This window comes from Mauremys mutica, chromosome 6, assembly GCF_020497125.1.
Source record: "Mauremys mutica isolate MM-2020 ecotype Southern chromosome 6, ASM2049712v1, whole genome shotgun sequence".
Lineage (NCBI taxonomy): Eukaryota > Metazoa > Chordata > Testudines > Geoemydidae > Mauremys > Mauremys mutica.
The window spans coordinates 83862629-83880165 of record NC_059077.1 but is presented as its reverse complement, the minus strand read 5'-3'; the positions used below and the strand labels follow the sequence as shown (position 1 = coordinate 83880165).

The following is a 17537-nucleotide window of genomic DNA, read 5'->3' as shown; positions in this document are numbered from 1 at the left end:
GTCAAAGTAGCAGCAGACTGAAAGGCTTAGCTTTCATGTTTAACATGAAAGCACAGAAGACTGTTTTAAACTATGCTTACCACTCTAGGATATTACATTTTGGACCCACTTTTTCCAGCAGCAACTGAAGTTTCTAGTCTGCTACCAGAGTAATTATTCTTGCTGGGTCAGAGTTCTCTGCACAAGCAAACTCCACAGTGACAAGACTTACACAAAAGGAGAGGAATGTGCAGTGGGTTTATCAGGCAAATTTCTCTGGTGCATACACCTTACTTTGGGGGGAGGGATAGCTCAGTGGTTTGAGCATTGGCCTGCTAAACCCAGGGTTGTGAGTTCAATCCTTGAGGGGGCCACTTAGGGATCTGGGGCAAAAATTGGTCCTGCTAGTGAAAGCAGGGGACTGGACTCAATGACCTTTCAAGGTCCCTTCCAGTTCTAGGAGATTGGCATATCTCCAATTATTACCTTATCCAAAAGTCTGAGATTTTGCGGGTCTTTTTAGGGGTAAGGAAAAAAACATCAAAAAAAAGGATCATAAATTCAAAGTGAAAACTAGGTTTCTTTGGCAAGAGCTATTCATCACTGTGATCATTCTAACAAAAGAGGTAGTCAAAGGCATGAATATGCAGAAACCGAAATGGCTACTGCAATCTGAGTGACAGAGAGGACTATCATCACAAAATTTCATTCAATAAAATTTTTCAATCATACAAAAGGGCTAAATTTGTAATTATGCATGGCTGGACTAAATACTGCAGGCTTACACCCATGGCAGACAGATTTTAGAAAATATTTTTGTCATGTTTTACTCTGTTTCCTGTTGTACACACAATGTAGTCCATTAGCAAAACCAGATCTATTGCCAGAAATTGAAAATCCCGACTCCAGGTATTAAAGCAGTTAACATGGGCAAACTCATCTGTGGGGAAACTAAGCAATTTCACAGCCAGTTCAAGAAATCCAAACTAAAATGGAGACCTAAACCTCTCCAGATGCATATGTGATAGGCAAAGGACAAAAAGCACACTTTAAACAATGTAATTTGTTTTTAAAATTATATTTCATAATATTTGCAGTAGCATGCAGAGAAGAAAACTTCAGAACTATGAACCATCCTACTTGTAATTGCTCTCCATCTTTCAAAGAGATATTGCAAGCCAGCCACACAATTACTTTATTTTAAATCACTCAAGAAATCTTTTCTTAGAAAAAGGTAGAACAATGAAATTTACCCTTGCAACAAAGCCAATAAGAAAGCTGATATGAAAGCATGCAGTTATGAAATATATTGGAGAGAAAAAGTGAACTATTGTAGAGAAATGGAATGGGACACTTACACAGTGGCTCTTTCTCAGGGGGTCCTGAGGTTACTATGTTCTTAAACCATCTAGACTGAATAGCAGGCTGGGAAGAAGGGAGCCACAAACAATCCACCAGATGACAATGCTACACAGTGTAGAGACCAGCATAGCTAGGAGCCATCTAGAAAGGGTTGGGAGGGGGAGGAAAAGATGAACAAAAATTCAAACGGGAATGCTATTGGTGCATTTTAGCCAGTTACAAGTTTTAAAAAAGCAAATCATCCTCTAAATTGGGCCAAGCATTTTCTCCCTTTCTACTATTACAACAGTCATACAACCATTTCATGTGGAAAGTTTTATCCATGTGTTACTTGGGACCAACTTGAACTAGGTTTTCTGAGAACCTGAAATAACCCCATAACGGCTTTCAACTCCAAGGAAAGTCTACTGCACTATCTTAAAGAGAAACAAATTCTGAAATAGCTTAATACAGCAACAAACATTTGTTGCCCTCTCTTCAACCATATTAGCAATACAGGCTGGTCAAACTAAACAGTCTCAGTGAGCCACTGGATTCACTACTACTGCTTCACAGCTGTATGTTGTTGTAATATCAAAGCATCAAAGCCATAACCATCTACTAAAAGAGCAAACAGAATTATACAAGATACCAGATGGTCAGGGCCAATTGCCTTTCTACATTCAAAATTACAACTCCTATTCAGTAGGTCGTTACCTCAGGTACAACATATTTCTAACTATAACACACATACAAAGGATCCATTCATCAAGGCATAGAGGATTTATGCAAGTAACTTTGATAAACTCTAATGAGCATTACACACAAATCCCTTGTGCCTTAATAAGAAAACAACAGACCTAGCTCTTAATTCCTCTCCCCGCACATTCTACCTTTTTGTAAACAAAGTGTTTTGTTTTCTGAGATAGTCTTACACTAAGGAAATACAAATCTCATTCTGCTTTCTTCCTATTAATAACCTTGCTGTTCAAATGATGAGGCTTAATTATGTATAGGAGAATCTGAACTTAAAAAAAGTCTAATAGCTATTCAACCTGGAAGGATACCCTACTTGATTAGGACAGCGAGAGAATATTTTTGTAGTATTGTTATTTTGGGAGTGACAAAATTGATGACATATCATTTAGCTCCTTGATGCAAATTATTTCAGTATGTACTTGCCAACACACATGATGTCGGGGATTGGAAAGGGGGAAGTCAAACTCCCCAGAAGAAAGGATTTAAGAGAATTTTTTTCCTTCTAATCACAAAGCACAGTACATAATGATACTATTAGCTTTAGCTCATTTATGTTAGTCTTATGGAAAGGCAACCTAGTAAGTTATCTTTGATTAAAACAGTCATGTTATGAAAAATTTCTTTATACACGCTTTTTGACTAGAACCGCCTATAAACCAGCAAAGAAAAAAAAACACATTTAATGCATCAATATGATGATTATGAATGTGTTCTATAACAAACAATGAATACTCATTCCAATGGTGATTCTGCAGATGCAGTTTGTTATGTGAGAGAGGGATCATGCTTATTTATTAGGTTATTTGACTTTAGAAAAGTGGTTTTCTTGCAACTGGAGTGTGAAGGAGCCAGGAGCAGGCTGTGTTTAAGTTAACTATATCAGAAGATTCTGGCTGTAGACCTAATTTTGCAACATTTTGTAGTTTGTATTTTCTTCTTTATTCACAACATATTCTATAGTTAGCTTAAGATGTATTTTCATTGTATAAAATCCTTTATTTGCCTAGTTTCCTAGGGCCCTTAAGTTAAAATATTTATATTTTTATTAAAGGTACTTATCACCATAGTATCTATGCACCAAAGCAATATTTATTTGGTATACAGAATTAACTGTCCATGATAATGTAATGGAAAATACACTTAGGACACTGATAAGACAGAGTAGTTTGGGTGTTTTAAAGATATATTCCTTTACTGTTAGATTACTGTATAGTTTTTACTGCTATTTGGCTTTCTGCTCTCCTGATTCAAAAAAAGATCACAATGTTGTTTGTCTTCTGTAGAACTTGTACCATTTTTCTGTCAGTCTAGCCACAGCACGGTGATATGAAACAGAAGAAAGGAAGGCCAAGTTAAAAAAAAAAAAAAAAAGGGCAGCTGGCTATGGGTCTCAGAATGTAGCTCCTAGGTGCAAAGACAACCAGGGTAGAGACTAAGGCTTTGGCTACACTTACACTTCAAAGCGCTGCCGCGGTAGCGCTGCCGAGGCAGCGCTTTGAAGCGCTAAGTGTAGTCAAAGTGCCAGCGCTGGGAGAGAGCTCTCCCAGCGCTGTCCGTACTCCACCTCCCTGTGGGGAATAACGGACAGCGCTGGGGCTTTGACCACACTGGCGCTTTGCAGCGCCGCAATTTGCAGCGCTGGAGAGGGTGTGTTTTCACACCCTGCTGCAGCGCTGCAAATTTGTAAGTGTAGCCAAGCCCTAAGTTTCCTTTATTCTTGAGTTCAGGAGGCATGGTAGCTGTGAAATCTAACAGGTAATGATGAAGTAGATAGTAACAGTCCTGGCCATCTTCTCTCTAATTTTGATAAAGGAGCAAAGAGTTCCCCTGCTTCTGCAGAGGCTCTTGTATTTCTCTTTTACTATATGTGAAGGCCCCAGGAAACCGATCTATCCTGCAACTGTCAGCAACAGAGCTAAGGTCAAAGGTAGATATGTTGCTTCCCTTGCAGCTGATGTTGCATTGTCTACCAGAGACAACTGATAAGTAGCCCGTGGGCAATGCTCTCTTCCTGGTCTGTAATCAGTGTCTTGGGATCATCATAGATACACACATCCCCTTTTGAACTTATCCAGTGAGAGTTCTCTTGAAGTTTTACTACTACTTGCCTCGGCAGAACTGCTCACATGAAACTACCAGCAGTTCTTATAAAACTAGCAGCATCTAGAGAAGGACCTTCCACCAGAAAGATGAAAACAATAGGAGTTAAAAGTAAAAAACATTTAAAAAATAAATAGTTTCATCTTCTAATATTTATTTTATAATTATTTTAATAAATTAACTACACAAATTGAGTCAGTTGCTCAAACACTACACCTTAGAGAGAATGACCTCTAATTTTTTTAAATACCATAATACTGAATTCAAAGAAGTGTTTGTGTTCTAACAGACTGAGCTGTCAAGAATATGCAGATACACAACCAGGCTAGTAGGCACATGTAGCATATACTGGCAGTGGGTCATTCTGGTGACAGAGGAAACAGACAAGAGAAGGAGAAAAGTTGAATACTATTGTTTAGCCAAAAAATCAAAACAAAAACAACCAACCAAGTCACTAAGCCTACAGTGAATTAGTGAATCCATGCTTCCTTTAATCAATGTGAGCATAGCCTTTGCCATGAACCTTCAGAATGGGCAAAATGGAAGACACTTCCCCCTCTCTCTTTTGGTATTTATATACACAAAAAGTTGACTTACGTTAGGGGAACTGTGGTTGCAGCCTTTGCCTGCCTTTTACTCTTCAGGGCACGAAGCTTATCACCTTGTGTTACACAGTTTGCATCATCTTCATCACTGTACTGGATAAGTAAACAAATGATAAGACAAGGATTTTAAGTTTTACCCATTAATATCACAGTTTTATTTTAAAAATTATAATGTACACACACATTAACTTCTTCAAGAACAAAATCTGCAGGTGTAAATTAAAGCACATTTACTTGTATAAAAATACAATTATATCTTCCCTAACTCATAGTTACTGCATTTAAATGTGAAAAGCATTAAACTCATGAGCTATTCATTCAGTATACCACCTGACTTTGAAATACTGGAAGTATTTTCAACAGTGCTGCTTAAATATAGTATTATCTTGGTTTCTATTCCTTCTTGGCATTCACATCTCTTTTCCTATACTTGGCTTTTAAAGACCACCACATCTCCTTTTACACTGGATTCCAGTGACTAAACAAAGGTATCAGACAGTGTTACAGAAGTCAGCTGTCATGGTAGGAAAAGGCATTTCAACAATTAAAAAAAAAAAAGCACATTTGAAATAGATCAAGGATACATCTGCTTGCAAACTTCAAAACCTTGATTTGTGTCTGTTTTAATATTTACCTAGTGAATGAAAAAGTTTAAAATATAACAATGATGCTCCTACTTCAACTGCAGAGTGCACTTCCATCTTTCACACTTGCTGTCCAGACCTTTTTGCCCCCAAATCTTTTAGTATGAAAAGGAACATAGCAAAACATACAAAAAGAATCTGTCATCTTGAGCTTTATTGTACCCAAGGCTTTGTCCATGTCCTAAGAGGTCCTCAACAGCAGTGAAAACTTTTACAACAGCAGAACAGTCGGACGATTACCAGTTCAGTGTCTTTTCTGTTGGCTCTCCGGTTTTTTGCATCATTAATTGAAATATCATCTACTCCTGTGAGGATTTTTGTAACAGCAATTTTGCGATTTCCCTTTAACTTTGCACGGAAAATATCTCCTTCTGTCCAAAGTTCTGTCTGTTTCCTATTATGGAATGGAAAAGATAATGATGTTATAACTTTCCAGAAATTAGCAGTGTTGCGTGCTTTGTTTCTAAAGTAACTAATTTCTAATTTTTCTATTAAAATACAGTTTTTAATTAATTAGTCTTCCAAATTATTAATTCTAACATAGTAACAGTCTACTTACTCTACAAGGAAGTGCTGCTGTGGTCCAATTACTGAGCCGGGTCTATTTATTCTAATCCAAGCAATGGTTTCAGCAGCTGTCATCCTATAATGCTTCATAATATAACAGGCTATAAGTGTGCCAGTTCGGCCAAGACCAGCTGTGTAAGATACAAGAGAGGCTTCTTTTTATATACATATTTTTACATACAGTTTAGTTTTAACTAAACTCAACAACTAAAACTAAATCACTTGTGTTGCTGCTTCTATGATTGACAAATATTTAATTGCCCATCTTATTAACTCTATCGCTAGCCAAACTTACATGGGGAGCAATGTTTTCAAAAATTATGTCCAATATTTGTAATGTAACATTGTTTGAATAAAAGTATTACACAGTTTAGGTTTAGAAAGTGACTTTTCAGTAAATCACAAATATGCTTTTGTAATCAAGCCTTTCAAAGCCAGCTGCTTTTTATGTACAGGAACAAATTATAAAGACAGTTGTCTATAGCACTATGCATCATAAAATACTTTTAATATACCCATAAAATTTGGATATGAACATATAGGATAACTACCAACACATTCCCTTATCAAGATCTCAGGGGGAAAAAGAGACAAGCTTTGCATTATGCCCTAAAGATAAACAAATCCAAGTCTCTGGGAAACAAAGGCAGGGAAAACCTTTCACAGAAAATGCCCTGTCAATAGTCGTCTACCAATTTAACTTGCAAGGCAGGAGGAGAGAGCAGAAGGGTGTGAAGAAAGAGAAATTGGCTCCAGCGTAACTGCTGCCTGGGATGAGACACAGTTTGGTGATCAAGTCCCAAACTATTTAGGAATTTACTGATCAACACCAATATCTTCAACTCTATCTAAAAGTTAATAGACAAGGCAAATCATGCAACACTGATGTAGACAGGTTTGACAGAATTAATTTCTATTTTTCGTAATTTTGATGGCTGAAATCAATACTTAATCATTTTTTTCAATTTTTATCAATTTAAATGTTTACAGTTGGGCAAAGTTATAGGGGAAGGGATCAGACAATTATTTAATGACAGTAGATATTGAGATTCAAAAAGTTAAAGCTTTTTAACTGCCAAAACATCAATTGTCAATATCATATGTCAAAATATAGTCAATATCCTTAAATCAAATTCTAAAGTTCTCAAGCAGCATTTTTCTTACTTTGCCCATCTGTAAATTTCTATCATCATTGATGGAAATATTTTTTCAATAGTTGAGTGAGTATAGCAAAATCAATGTGTTTTTTTATTTTTTAAGACACCTTCCAATCTTGATTAAAGACAGCAAATAATAGAGGATCCATTAATTAATTAATAATTGGAGATATACCAATCTCCTAGAACTGGAAGGGACCTTGAAGGTCATCAAGTCCAGCCCCCTGCCTTCACTAGCAGGACCAATTTTTGCCCCAGATCCCTAAGTGGCCTCCTCAAGGATTGAACTCACAACCCTGGGTTTAGCAGGCTAATGCTCAAACCACTGAGCTATCAACCAACATTTACCAATAAAAATGTAAGTCTTCCAAGCCTAGATATGTGTGCTTTGAATGTGCTCCTCATGTAGGGTTGGATGTAAGCCTTATTCAATAATGAACGCTGTGTGACAGACACAAAATTATCACCTCCAGTCAACAGAAGGTCTCCTCCTGGCTCCCAGACCAGCACACCTTTCCTTGGACAAAAAAGGCAGGAGGGATTTCTGCTGTGCTTGTGTCTCATCTGGGCATCTACATCTACCTTGTAGAAGGCTGAATAGGGCCTGGGGACATGCTCAGTGAAGTTATGTAAGAGCTCCATAGAGCTAGAGAATTTTCAGTGCAAATGGACTGTCCAGGTATTTTGTCAGCAAACCTCTAAAAAGCTTTATTAAATCTGTGCAAACGATTATTTTAAAAGTCTTATAATTTAGCCAGATTTGGCTAGCTATCTCCATGGCACTTAGGACTAACACTCTGCCACATTTATAGTTTCTGCTGAAAAGCACCGAGATGCTAAAGCTCTTCAAAGAGATGGTTGGAAAAAGAAGCGTTAACATTGACACCAGGGAAAAATAGGCTTGCAAATCTCATAAGCAGCTGAAAAGATTTGCCAAAACAACCACAAAATCAGCTGAAGCAGAGAACGAAAATGGTTACAGTTTGGCTAACTTATAATCAATTGGAAATAAGGGCTTATGATGCAAAGTGTCAGGTAAACTTAACTATAGGCTTTGCTATCAACTCTCAACTCCACCTTGTAATATAAACTGTGCACTTAACATACCTTTGCAATGAACTGCTATAACACCTTCAGCATTTTCACAAATATTTAGGAATGTTTTGACTATAGTATCACTAGGTATGCTTCCATCAGCAAAGAAGAGGTCATAATGCTCAAAACCAGCATCTGCAAATCGTTTGGCATCATACATTTTTCTGTTAAGACGTATTATGGTAGTAACCTTGTGCCTTCTGAAATATGGGAAATAGGCCTCAGGAGCATGGTGCGGATAACCTGTAGGCAGAAACAAAGGAACTAGTCATGAAAATTGCACATCCAAATGAAAAAAACAACATGTAAAATACCTTATTTTAAAGTTATGTCCAACAGAAGAATTTCATTTTCAGTCAGTGAATTTTTAAACAGTCTAATTCAAATAGAGCTAAAGAAAGTCTTGGGCTTTATCATCGCCACGTGTTCCTTCACCCCACCCCCAAAAAGCCAAGGATAAACATACCATTGGAGGAACTATTTTTTGAAAATGATAAAGTTGCTGTTACTCATAACAATAAATCAAATACACAGTAGCAGCATATGGGTTTGTGTCCCCAAAGCATACCATTTTCAGTTTTACTTCTTGAATGAGGTCCACTGAAGGCAATGAATTTGTTTGGTATTATCCAGTTAAAATCTCCATTTTCTGCTTTCTGTCAAGAGAAAATGTATGATTTACCATTACCTCTATACTTCAGGGGTGGGCAAACTACAGCCCGCAGGCCACATCCAGCCTGCCAGTCGATTTAATCCAGCCCTCGAGTTCCTGCTGGGGAGTGCGCTCTGGGGCTTCCTCGCTCCTGCCGGGGAGCAAGATCGGTGGCTGCTCCGCACAAGCCTGCTATGGCTCCCGGAAGCAGCAGCATGTCCCCTCTCCGGCTTCTATGTTTAGGGGCAACCAGGGGCCTCCACGCGCTGCCCCCACAGCTCCCATTGGCCAGAAACTGCGGCCAATGAGAGCTGTGGGGGTGGCACCTGTGAACATGACAGCACAGACCCGCCTGGCCATGCCCTCGTGTAGGACCCAGACGGGGGACATGCCACTGCTTCCGGGAGCTGCTTGAGGTAAGTGCAGCCTAGACCATGCACCCCTCAGCCCCCCCCATGCCCTAATCCCCAGCCCTGATCCCTCTCCCACCCTCTGAACCCCTAGATCCCAGCCCAGAGCACCCTCCTGCACCCCAAACCTCTCATCTCCAGCCCCACCCCAGAGCTTCCACCCCCAGCTGGAGCCTTCACTCCCTCCTGCACCCCAACCCCAATTTCGTGAGCATTCATGGCCCGCCATACATGTTCCATACCTAGATGTGGCCCTTGGGCCAAAATGTTTGCCCACCCCTGCTATATTTGCTTCAAAAGTACAAAGCCAAATACAAGCCCTGTCAGTGTAAGCACATTTCCAGTCTGCCCTTTGCTTCATCAATAAAATGCCAAATGCACTCAACCTCTCCAACGTTTTTCTTTCTAAAACAAACTTCAAGTGATGCAATTAAGTCCCCCTCCCAAATAGAGCCACACTTGGATTTTTTTTAAAGCTTTTGTAAATTGTCTCATTTCACCTTTATCTACTATATTAGTAATTACTTCATGCAACTCCTACAAGTCCTGAGCTTTCTGTATAGATGCCGTGCTGCTTTGCCTTTAAGAGAGTACATTTATCCAAGTGTTATAGTACTTTAGCTGTACAGTTACACACAAGGAATTTCCCATAAACTGAGGTGAATTTAATGGGGTTGGAATTCCCAAGATCAATTACTACTTTTTTTAAAGGAATAATGGTGCTGCACTTCTGTCATCTCTCTATTACTTCCCACTTAAGTTTCTTTTAAATGAATGCCAACTGATCTAGTGATTAGCTATACTTGAATTGCTCATTAACTTCTCCAAGAGCAGATCCTGCCTATGAGAAGTACCGTTGGAACTGAAGTTTACCATCATCCTACAATGGATAAAAATCAGATGTGGGGGGGGGGGGGGAAAACAAAAAACCTCTCTTTAACTAACAACCTCTTTCCAGATACCTTAACTCCACTTTACTTCCTATGCTCTTTCATCTCTTGAGACTACAGACACAAATGCAGCCTTCTAACTCCCCAGTGTTTAAACTTAAATTACCTATCTTGCTCTCTTAGATCCTTAAATAAAGATGTATGGTAATAGCTGTTTTAAAAGCAGAAATGGAACCAACAGCAACAAAGGCAACAGTGCATGTCACAAAAAAACTGTCTTAGCATTTATAGTAAGAGTAACACTACCACCATCTAGTGCTTATAATTCATCAGTAGAGCTCAACACACTTTAGCATCTCAAAGAACATCAATATCATTATTCCTATTTTAAAAGTGGGGTAACTGAGGCACAGAGGGGAAATAGCTTGCCTCAGGTAACCCAGCAAGACAGGAATAGATCCCAAGTTTTCTAAATCACAGTTCAGTGTTTATCCCCAGGCCACACACTTACCTCATAATGCTCATATTCATTTACATCAAAAGCACTGAAATCCAGGAAGCCATATCGCAAAGCCTAAAATCCACAATACAACTTTTAACAAAAAGAACCTTCATCAAAAGACAAAATGCATCACCATTTTAAATGTCTGCATATCCCTTATATTGGACTCTCAAGGTCCCTTTCAGTCCTATGATTCTGTGATCTATTTTTCACCACTGTGCCAGAGTAACATTAACTCCATTAATTGGACTGAACTCAATTGAATTCATAAACATTTTAACACTTGTGAAAATGCTGGCGTTGTGGAAAATATTTAGCATTCAGCAGTGCCAGGTTTACAATGGCGCCAGTGGCTCCATGGAGCCGGGCCCATGCTCAAAAGGGGCCCCAGCCTGCTCCGCTTGCACTGTGTCCCGAGACTCCCCCTACCCCCCTCAAAAATCACTTGCTCCTCAGGCCAAGGGTGCCTCTCCACCCACTGGCCTCACCTGCCAGCTCCTCTCAGCCCCCTGGCTGGACCCAGTGCACCTCTGGCTCTGGGCAGTCTTTGCGTCCCATCACCTGTGGCGCCCCGCCTGTCTCACTGGAGCTGAGCCACCTGGGACTGGTGCAGAAGCCTGGCCAGTCTCAGCTAGGTGGGGGTGGAGGGGCGGATGACAGTATGGGAGGCTTGGCTGGGCCCCTCCAGGCAAGTGCGTCTTGAGAGAGCCTGGCTGGGGCAGGCCCTGGCCGGGCTGATCGTGCCATTCCCAGCCCTGGGACCAGCTCTGGCTGCACTGCTGGGCTCAGTCCATCAGACAGTCACCTCCCAGCAGGGCCAGTAAGTGCGGCCGGGAGGCAGGGGGTGAGGAGTGGGTTTCTGGAGGGTGCTGGGCTGTGAGGTGGCAGGGAAGATCTGTGTGTTGAGGCACTAGGAAGTGGGGGTTCTGTGGGGGGTTGTGGTGGGGCTGTGGGCAGGGGGTGCTGAGCAAGGGTGATGTTGTGCAGGGTTTTGTGCATGTGTGTTGGGGGTGCTGGGCATAGCAGATCTGGGGGGGGGCTCTGGCCACAGGGAATTGGGGGGAGGGGTTCCAGTGTTGGGGGGGTGGCGCATCATGGACCTGCCCCAAGAGAAAGGGGTATGCTGTCAGTACAGGGCAGGCCCGGCCACTGTGCGTCCAGCAACTGCCGGTTTGTAAATAGTGCCCTTGCACTGGGCTGGGTGGAGTGGGGCCATCCCTGTCATGCCATGCCCCATTGCCTTTGCTTTGCCCCTTGCTCTGGAGACTGACGTCCCTGCAACATGCTCCATTGCCTCCATGGGGGCCCACAAATATATTTGGTGCTGGGCCCACAAAAGGTTAATTCGGCCCTGCATTCAGTCTTGGTCCAAAACAAACCCCTCCATTCCTGTATCCATGTTATTTATACACACATCAATACAATTAACGATAAATAAGCAAGCCCACTTTTCTGATTTCACTTAATAATAAAACCAGAACCAGGCCACAGAATCATTCATGACAACAAGTCTCAGAACCCCAGTCAACTAATTCAGGCTCACCAGGCTTGCTCTATGGACTAAAAATAGCAATGCAGACATTTCTGCTGGGGCTGCATCTTGGGCCCTAAATAAAATCCCTCTGACGGGTTTCAGAAACCGAGCGGGAATACCTATACTGCTATTTTTAGCCCTAAACCACGAGCCCGAGTCAGCTGACCAGAGTTCTGAGGATTGCTGCCACAACTTCTCACTGCCCCTCCCTCCCAGTGTAGATATACTCAGAGTTGCAATAAACCCTTGGATGACTAAATTAGTGGTGCAGAAGGAATGAAGGGGTCTGGCAACCAGTTACCTGATTCAACTATTTTGCCTTTCAAACTCAGAAACAAATGTTGAAATAGTAAGGCCACGGAGTAATGCAGGCTCCTTCCTACAGTCATCATTAAGTTACACACAACTCCTTTATAATATTTACCATGCTGACTGTTTGGAAGACCAGTCATGGAGGGCTGTTTGGTCCAACAACTTACCAATTTCCACATTAATATCAGGATATTAGAGGTAAAATGACTGGCCTGAACAGCTCTGCCCATCTGACTCCATGGATCCTGCTAAGATGATTTCCCTAGATAACTCCCATCCAGGGAAGAACTTGCTCTATATTAGGGTCCCAGATGCCACCCAGACATGCTCATTGGATTCCCCAGATATCAGTCACAGGAGCTCAATTACTATACAACAGGGGTAGGCAACCTATGGCACGGGTGCCGAAGGCGGCACGCGAGCTGATTTTCAGTGGCACTCATACTGCCCGGGTCCCGGCCACCAGTCCGGGGGGCTCTGCATTTTAATTTATTTTTAAAAGAAGCTTCTTAAACATTTTTAAAACCTTATTTACTTTACATACAACAATAGTTTAGTTATATATTATAGACCTTATAGAAAGAGACCTTCTAAAAACGTTAAAATGTATTACTGGCACACGAAACCTTAAATTAGAGTGAATAAATGAAGACTCAGCACACCACTTCTGAAAGGTTGCCGACCCCTGCTATACAAGATGTATAGACTAGGCAGAGTCAGACACATTGCTGTAACGAAGGTCTAATAATTAGGCCCTTAGTTTCATGAGCTAATTTTGGCTGTATTATAATTAGCTGACAAACGTATCACACATTTTTTAAATTTTACTTACCTTATTTATTGCATGAAAGCAGTCAAGCAATGTTAGATGAAAACTGCAAGTACCAAATGAAGCATCCCTGTAACACAAACATGTGAAATCAATTTTGACAGCTGACAGCATTTCTAGTTTCATAAGCAAAACCGCATGAGTTCCCTCATGCAGATCCAAGACTAAATGAATTAAAATGTTGTTTTCTCAAGAGCCAGCAGTAAAAAGATTGGATTATTAGTTACTTTAAAATACTCTGTTTTCCAATCTTGAAGTTTATTGATTTAAATTTTAACTTATATTTGATTGCTTTACTGGTATCTTATATTAAAACACAGACGATCCAACATTAAGTTTATTTAGCCTCCTTTTTTTCCAACAGAAATGCCACTTTCAGTTTTTGTTGGGAATAAAAGACTTTGGCAAAGTTTAGTGAATTTGGACACCACCACTTCCTGAAAGATTTTTATTTTTAAACAAAATAGTTTGTATACCGTGATTCCTTGTGTACTGTAAGATTTTTGGAATCTGATAAAAACACTGCATATGTGGATGGATAAGACTCAAATTACTTCTAACACCAACATTCCCTGTTTAAGTAATTACATATATGGCAGTTTAACCTTTCTAACCAAAAGATTAAAGAAATAGCTATAGTAATATTTAAAAGAGAATTTTCCTAAACTTAGAGCTTTAAAATATTTAGTTGGACTATGCTTAAAAATAACAGTCTGGTTTTCATTAAAGCTCTTTTTCCTGCCATTCTTCTTAAATCATCTTAAGGTAGGAACAGAATGTTCTTGGTACTATGTCAGTTATTGACAAAGAAATGACTCAATGAAACTGATGAAACCACGAACTTAGAACTGATCTAAGGTAGAAAAACCCTTTTCCCTATAGTATAAAAAAAAAAGTCTCTGAATTTCAGGATTATATATTTTAGTAGAATAACTGTTGGGTTTAAAACATTTTAGAAAGCCAGCAATTGTACTGTCAATGGCAATTTATAGTGGCATACAACACTTCCTCCCCTCTCTCCTCCATTTCTGCCAGAACATGGAAAGAAGCACTTTAAATTGTCCACTTCATGCTGCACTATGGGATTACATATTTGGAGTGTCACTGATTTAAAGTCTCTCTTCACCTTACCACTCTCTTTGGTCATGTCTATCCCTCATTGTTGCTACAGATTTATCACCTACTACTCTCACCAGCAACTGTGCTGTTTGAGGCATTAGAGTGAAGTAGTGTCTGGTTTAGGGGTTTTTTAAATGTGTAACAAGGGACACTGTTATAATGTTCTGACTAAAAATGACAAAAAAGTGAGAATTTCAGAGGTCTGGCTGCATCTACTCTCTCTGCACTCTCCCCTCCTCTAATGAGTTAGTGTGAAGGGGGGAGGAAGGGGAAAGGGAAGTAATAGAAAGAAAAGGAACTCATTCAGGAAACTGACAATAGTATACAGAGAATTTCTCTAAGACTTTAATATAAATTCCTCTATTATGAAAGAGCACAAGTAACTATTATCTGATTGCAAAAAGCAATTCCTCTCACTGGCTACTGAATAGTCAGTATGGACATAATCTAAAAAGAACAGGACCCTAAAGCACCATCTCAACTCAATTCTCTTCAGTGGCTTCCTCCTCCTAGTTGCATCAGGCTTGAACACCATGGACAAAATCCTGGTCCCACAGAGCTCAGTGGGAGTTTTGTCATTTACTTTAATGGGGCCTGGATTTCACCCTGTATCTTCATTCCAAAGGCTGTACACAACTATGCTGCTGCCAGAACTCAGCTCCTCTCATTCCGCCTCATGTCCTCCTCATTCCTTTCTCCTTAAATGATCTCTTTAGTCTCAAATGTTATGCTTCTCATCATACCACCTTTACCCTTGTGGAAGGTCCCCTCTGGCATGATAAACAACCTCACACTCCTCCAAATCCCTTTGCAGCTTAGGTTATAAGCTTTTTGGGACAAGGTCCATTTTTGCCATACACATGTGTGTACCTAGCACCATGGGACCATGATTAAGGCCTCTAGGTACTACAGCAATATAAATAAACAATAAAAGTCAGTGGTGTGAACTAACTCATTTTCCATCACTAAACTCTGTTCAGATGTTCTAAATAAGGTATTAGAATAGAGAGATTAAAAAAAAACATATTAAAATAAATTCTAAAAACAAACATGATCACCTTCCCTTGAAATATAATACATTATCATTTGTCTACTGCAACAACTTCTTTTCTATGTGCTCATCCCCAGCACAGTGTTTTTCACTGTCATCCAGTTTAGATTGGAAACACCTCAAACCAAGGACCTGGTCTTTCTAAGCCACCATATGTATCTGTAGCACTATGTAACTATAGTAAAACCTATCTTAGGTGACCAGAGGATGAAACCAAAAAAAAAAAAAAGAAAGAGAGAGGATTAGGTGGCCTCTTCTACAAATTTATCTGCAACACTAATCACAACTGACATCACCACTCTTCTTGACAGCCTCTGATGCATGGAGGATTCAATAGGTATGAAGGCTGAATGCCTCTCAATCCCAGTGCACATTGACATAGCTTGGAGAACCTTGCATTTTTCCACTGCCTGTGTAAGACATATTTTATGGATATATAATGTCACTATTCAATGTCACCAAGTCTATCAAACAACTTTCATAAACACTGAATTTACTCTATGCACTCTAAAAAGTTACTCCCAGAAACGGATGCATGATCTGCTGGGAGGGTAAAAACCACAATAAAAAAGAGTGGGGAGGAGAGAGAGAAGAGTTTGGTAGAGAGCTATTCCTCAAGAAGAGTCCTGCCATTTATTGGAACGCTGAAAACAGGCAAAAACAGCTCCCAAAAGCATACTACTGTTGATATAGGGAAAGGGAGCATGCCAGAAAACCAAAATATTATAGAAAATCTTGATGCTCCCAAGAAAGGGAGAAAGACATGAGACAGTTGCTCTGATAAGAAATGCTCACTTGCTTTTAGACTCAGGAGTGAACGGATCACATTATAGATCTACATGTCTAGATAGTAAACTGGAATTTTTTTGGTTCTCCCTTTAACTTCCTGCATTTTATAAAAGCCTGTTTGATTGCTGGATAGTTTTATCTAACTTTTGAAAGCCTTACTGTTTTAGTTCTTAGGAGAACTCTACAAAATTGTTCATGGTCAGGACCTATCAACCTTGTTTATCTACTCGATAAAAACAGAGTGGCAACAAGAAGTCTGTAGTCTGGAATACCTAAAATTATATCCCTTCAGAGGTGAAGCAACCTTTTTATTTATTTATTTTTAGATGTTTCCTCATTGGTAAAAATTTCATTTTACACAAAAAAAGTACTACATAATAAAGCATTTATTTTAGGGGAGTGTGTTCAGCAAGTGACAGAAACGATGTCAAAATTATTGCAGTCACCACAAAGTATTTATATAAATAGATATTTTAGTATGTGGTTAAGAGAATTCAGACTGGGTGACTAATGGTATTAATTTAGAATTCATTATCGTTAACTGTTCCAATCTCTCTTTTTAGTGTGAATTCAAAGGGGAAAAAGCTAATGAAAGTAAATAGTTATGTAAGCTTCCTCATATACTGTAGGTTTGCCAGCACACCTCAATACTGACCTGCAATATCCCTGTCACTCCACTATCTGACCTTGTTTTCATCAGAGACTGCCAAATATGTTGAGATGTGCAGCAGCCATAGGCAAGCGACGCAAACTTGGTGCCTCTGAACACCGTTCAGAGATCATGACACACAGAATTCTAACATTTTTATATTTACCTGAAAGGAAGATAAGATGCGTTTCCTGCCAATAAGAGCCTGTACACATCTTCGGGTGATTCTTTTAAGTATATTATCTATTTTTGGAAGAAGGAAAGAAAATAATTTTTAATGGTAACTTTAAGCTACCTATTAACTTTCAGTGTTTATTGTAAAATATTAAACTAAATGCCATAAATATACCATATGCTTGATAATGTCTTTTTCCTATAAGCACAGCATCAAGAATAAAAGAATATAAGCAAACAATTATAATATATGGAGATATACCTATACCTATCTCATAGAGCTGGAAGGGACCATGAAAGGTCATGGAGTCCAGCCCCCTGCCTTCCCCAACAGGACCAAGTACTGATTTTTGCCCCAGATCCCTAAATGGCCCCCTCA

General features: G+C 39.7%; 1 protein-coding gene across 10 annotated transcripts in view; it reads right to left on the bottom strand.

Annotated features, from left to right (window-relative positions):
* The window catches only part of CDC14B (cell division cycle 14B), a 92479-nt gene that overhangs the window by 39034 nt on the left and 35908 nt on the right, over positions 1-17537 (bottom strand). For 9 of the 10 annotated variants that reach the window (XM_045020993.1, XM_045020994.1, XM_045021001.1 and 6 more), the window contains exons 5-12: positions 17151-17227; positions 13380-13446; positions 10711-10773; positions 8816-8903; positions 8260-8490; positions 5988-6126; positions 5669-5822; positions 4777-4877 (exon numbers count right to left, since the gene is read on the bottom strand). In XM_045020993.1, the coding sequence (XP_044876928.1) occupies positions 4777-4877; positions 5669-5822; positions 5988-6126; positions 8260-8490; positions 8816-8903; positions 10711-10773; positions 13380-13446; positions 17151-17227 (920 nt within the window). Of the gene's footprint in view, positions 1-1337; positions 1483-4776; positions 4878-5668; positions 5823-5987; positions 6127-8259; positions 8491-8815; positions 8904-10710; positions 10774-13379; positions 13447-17150; positions 17228-17537 lie in introns of all 10 variants that reach the window. The other variant, XM_045020999.1, reaches the window with a different exon arrangement.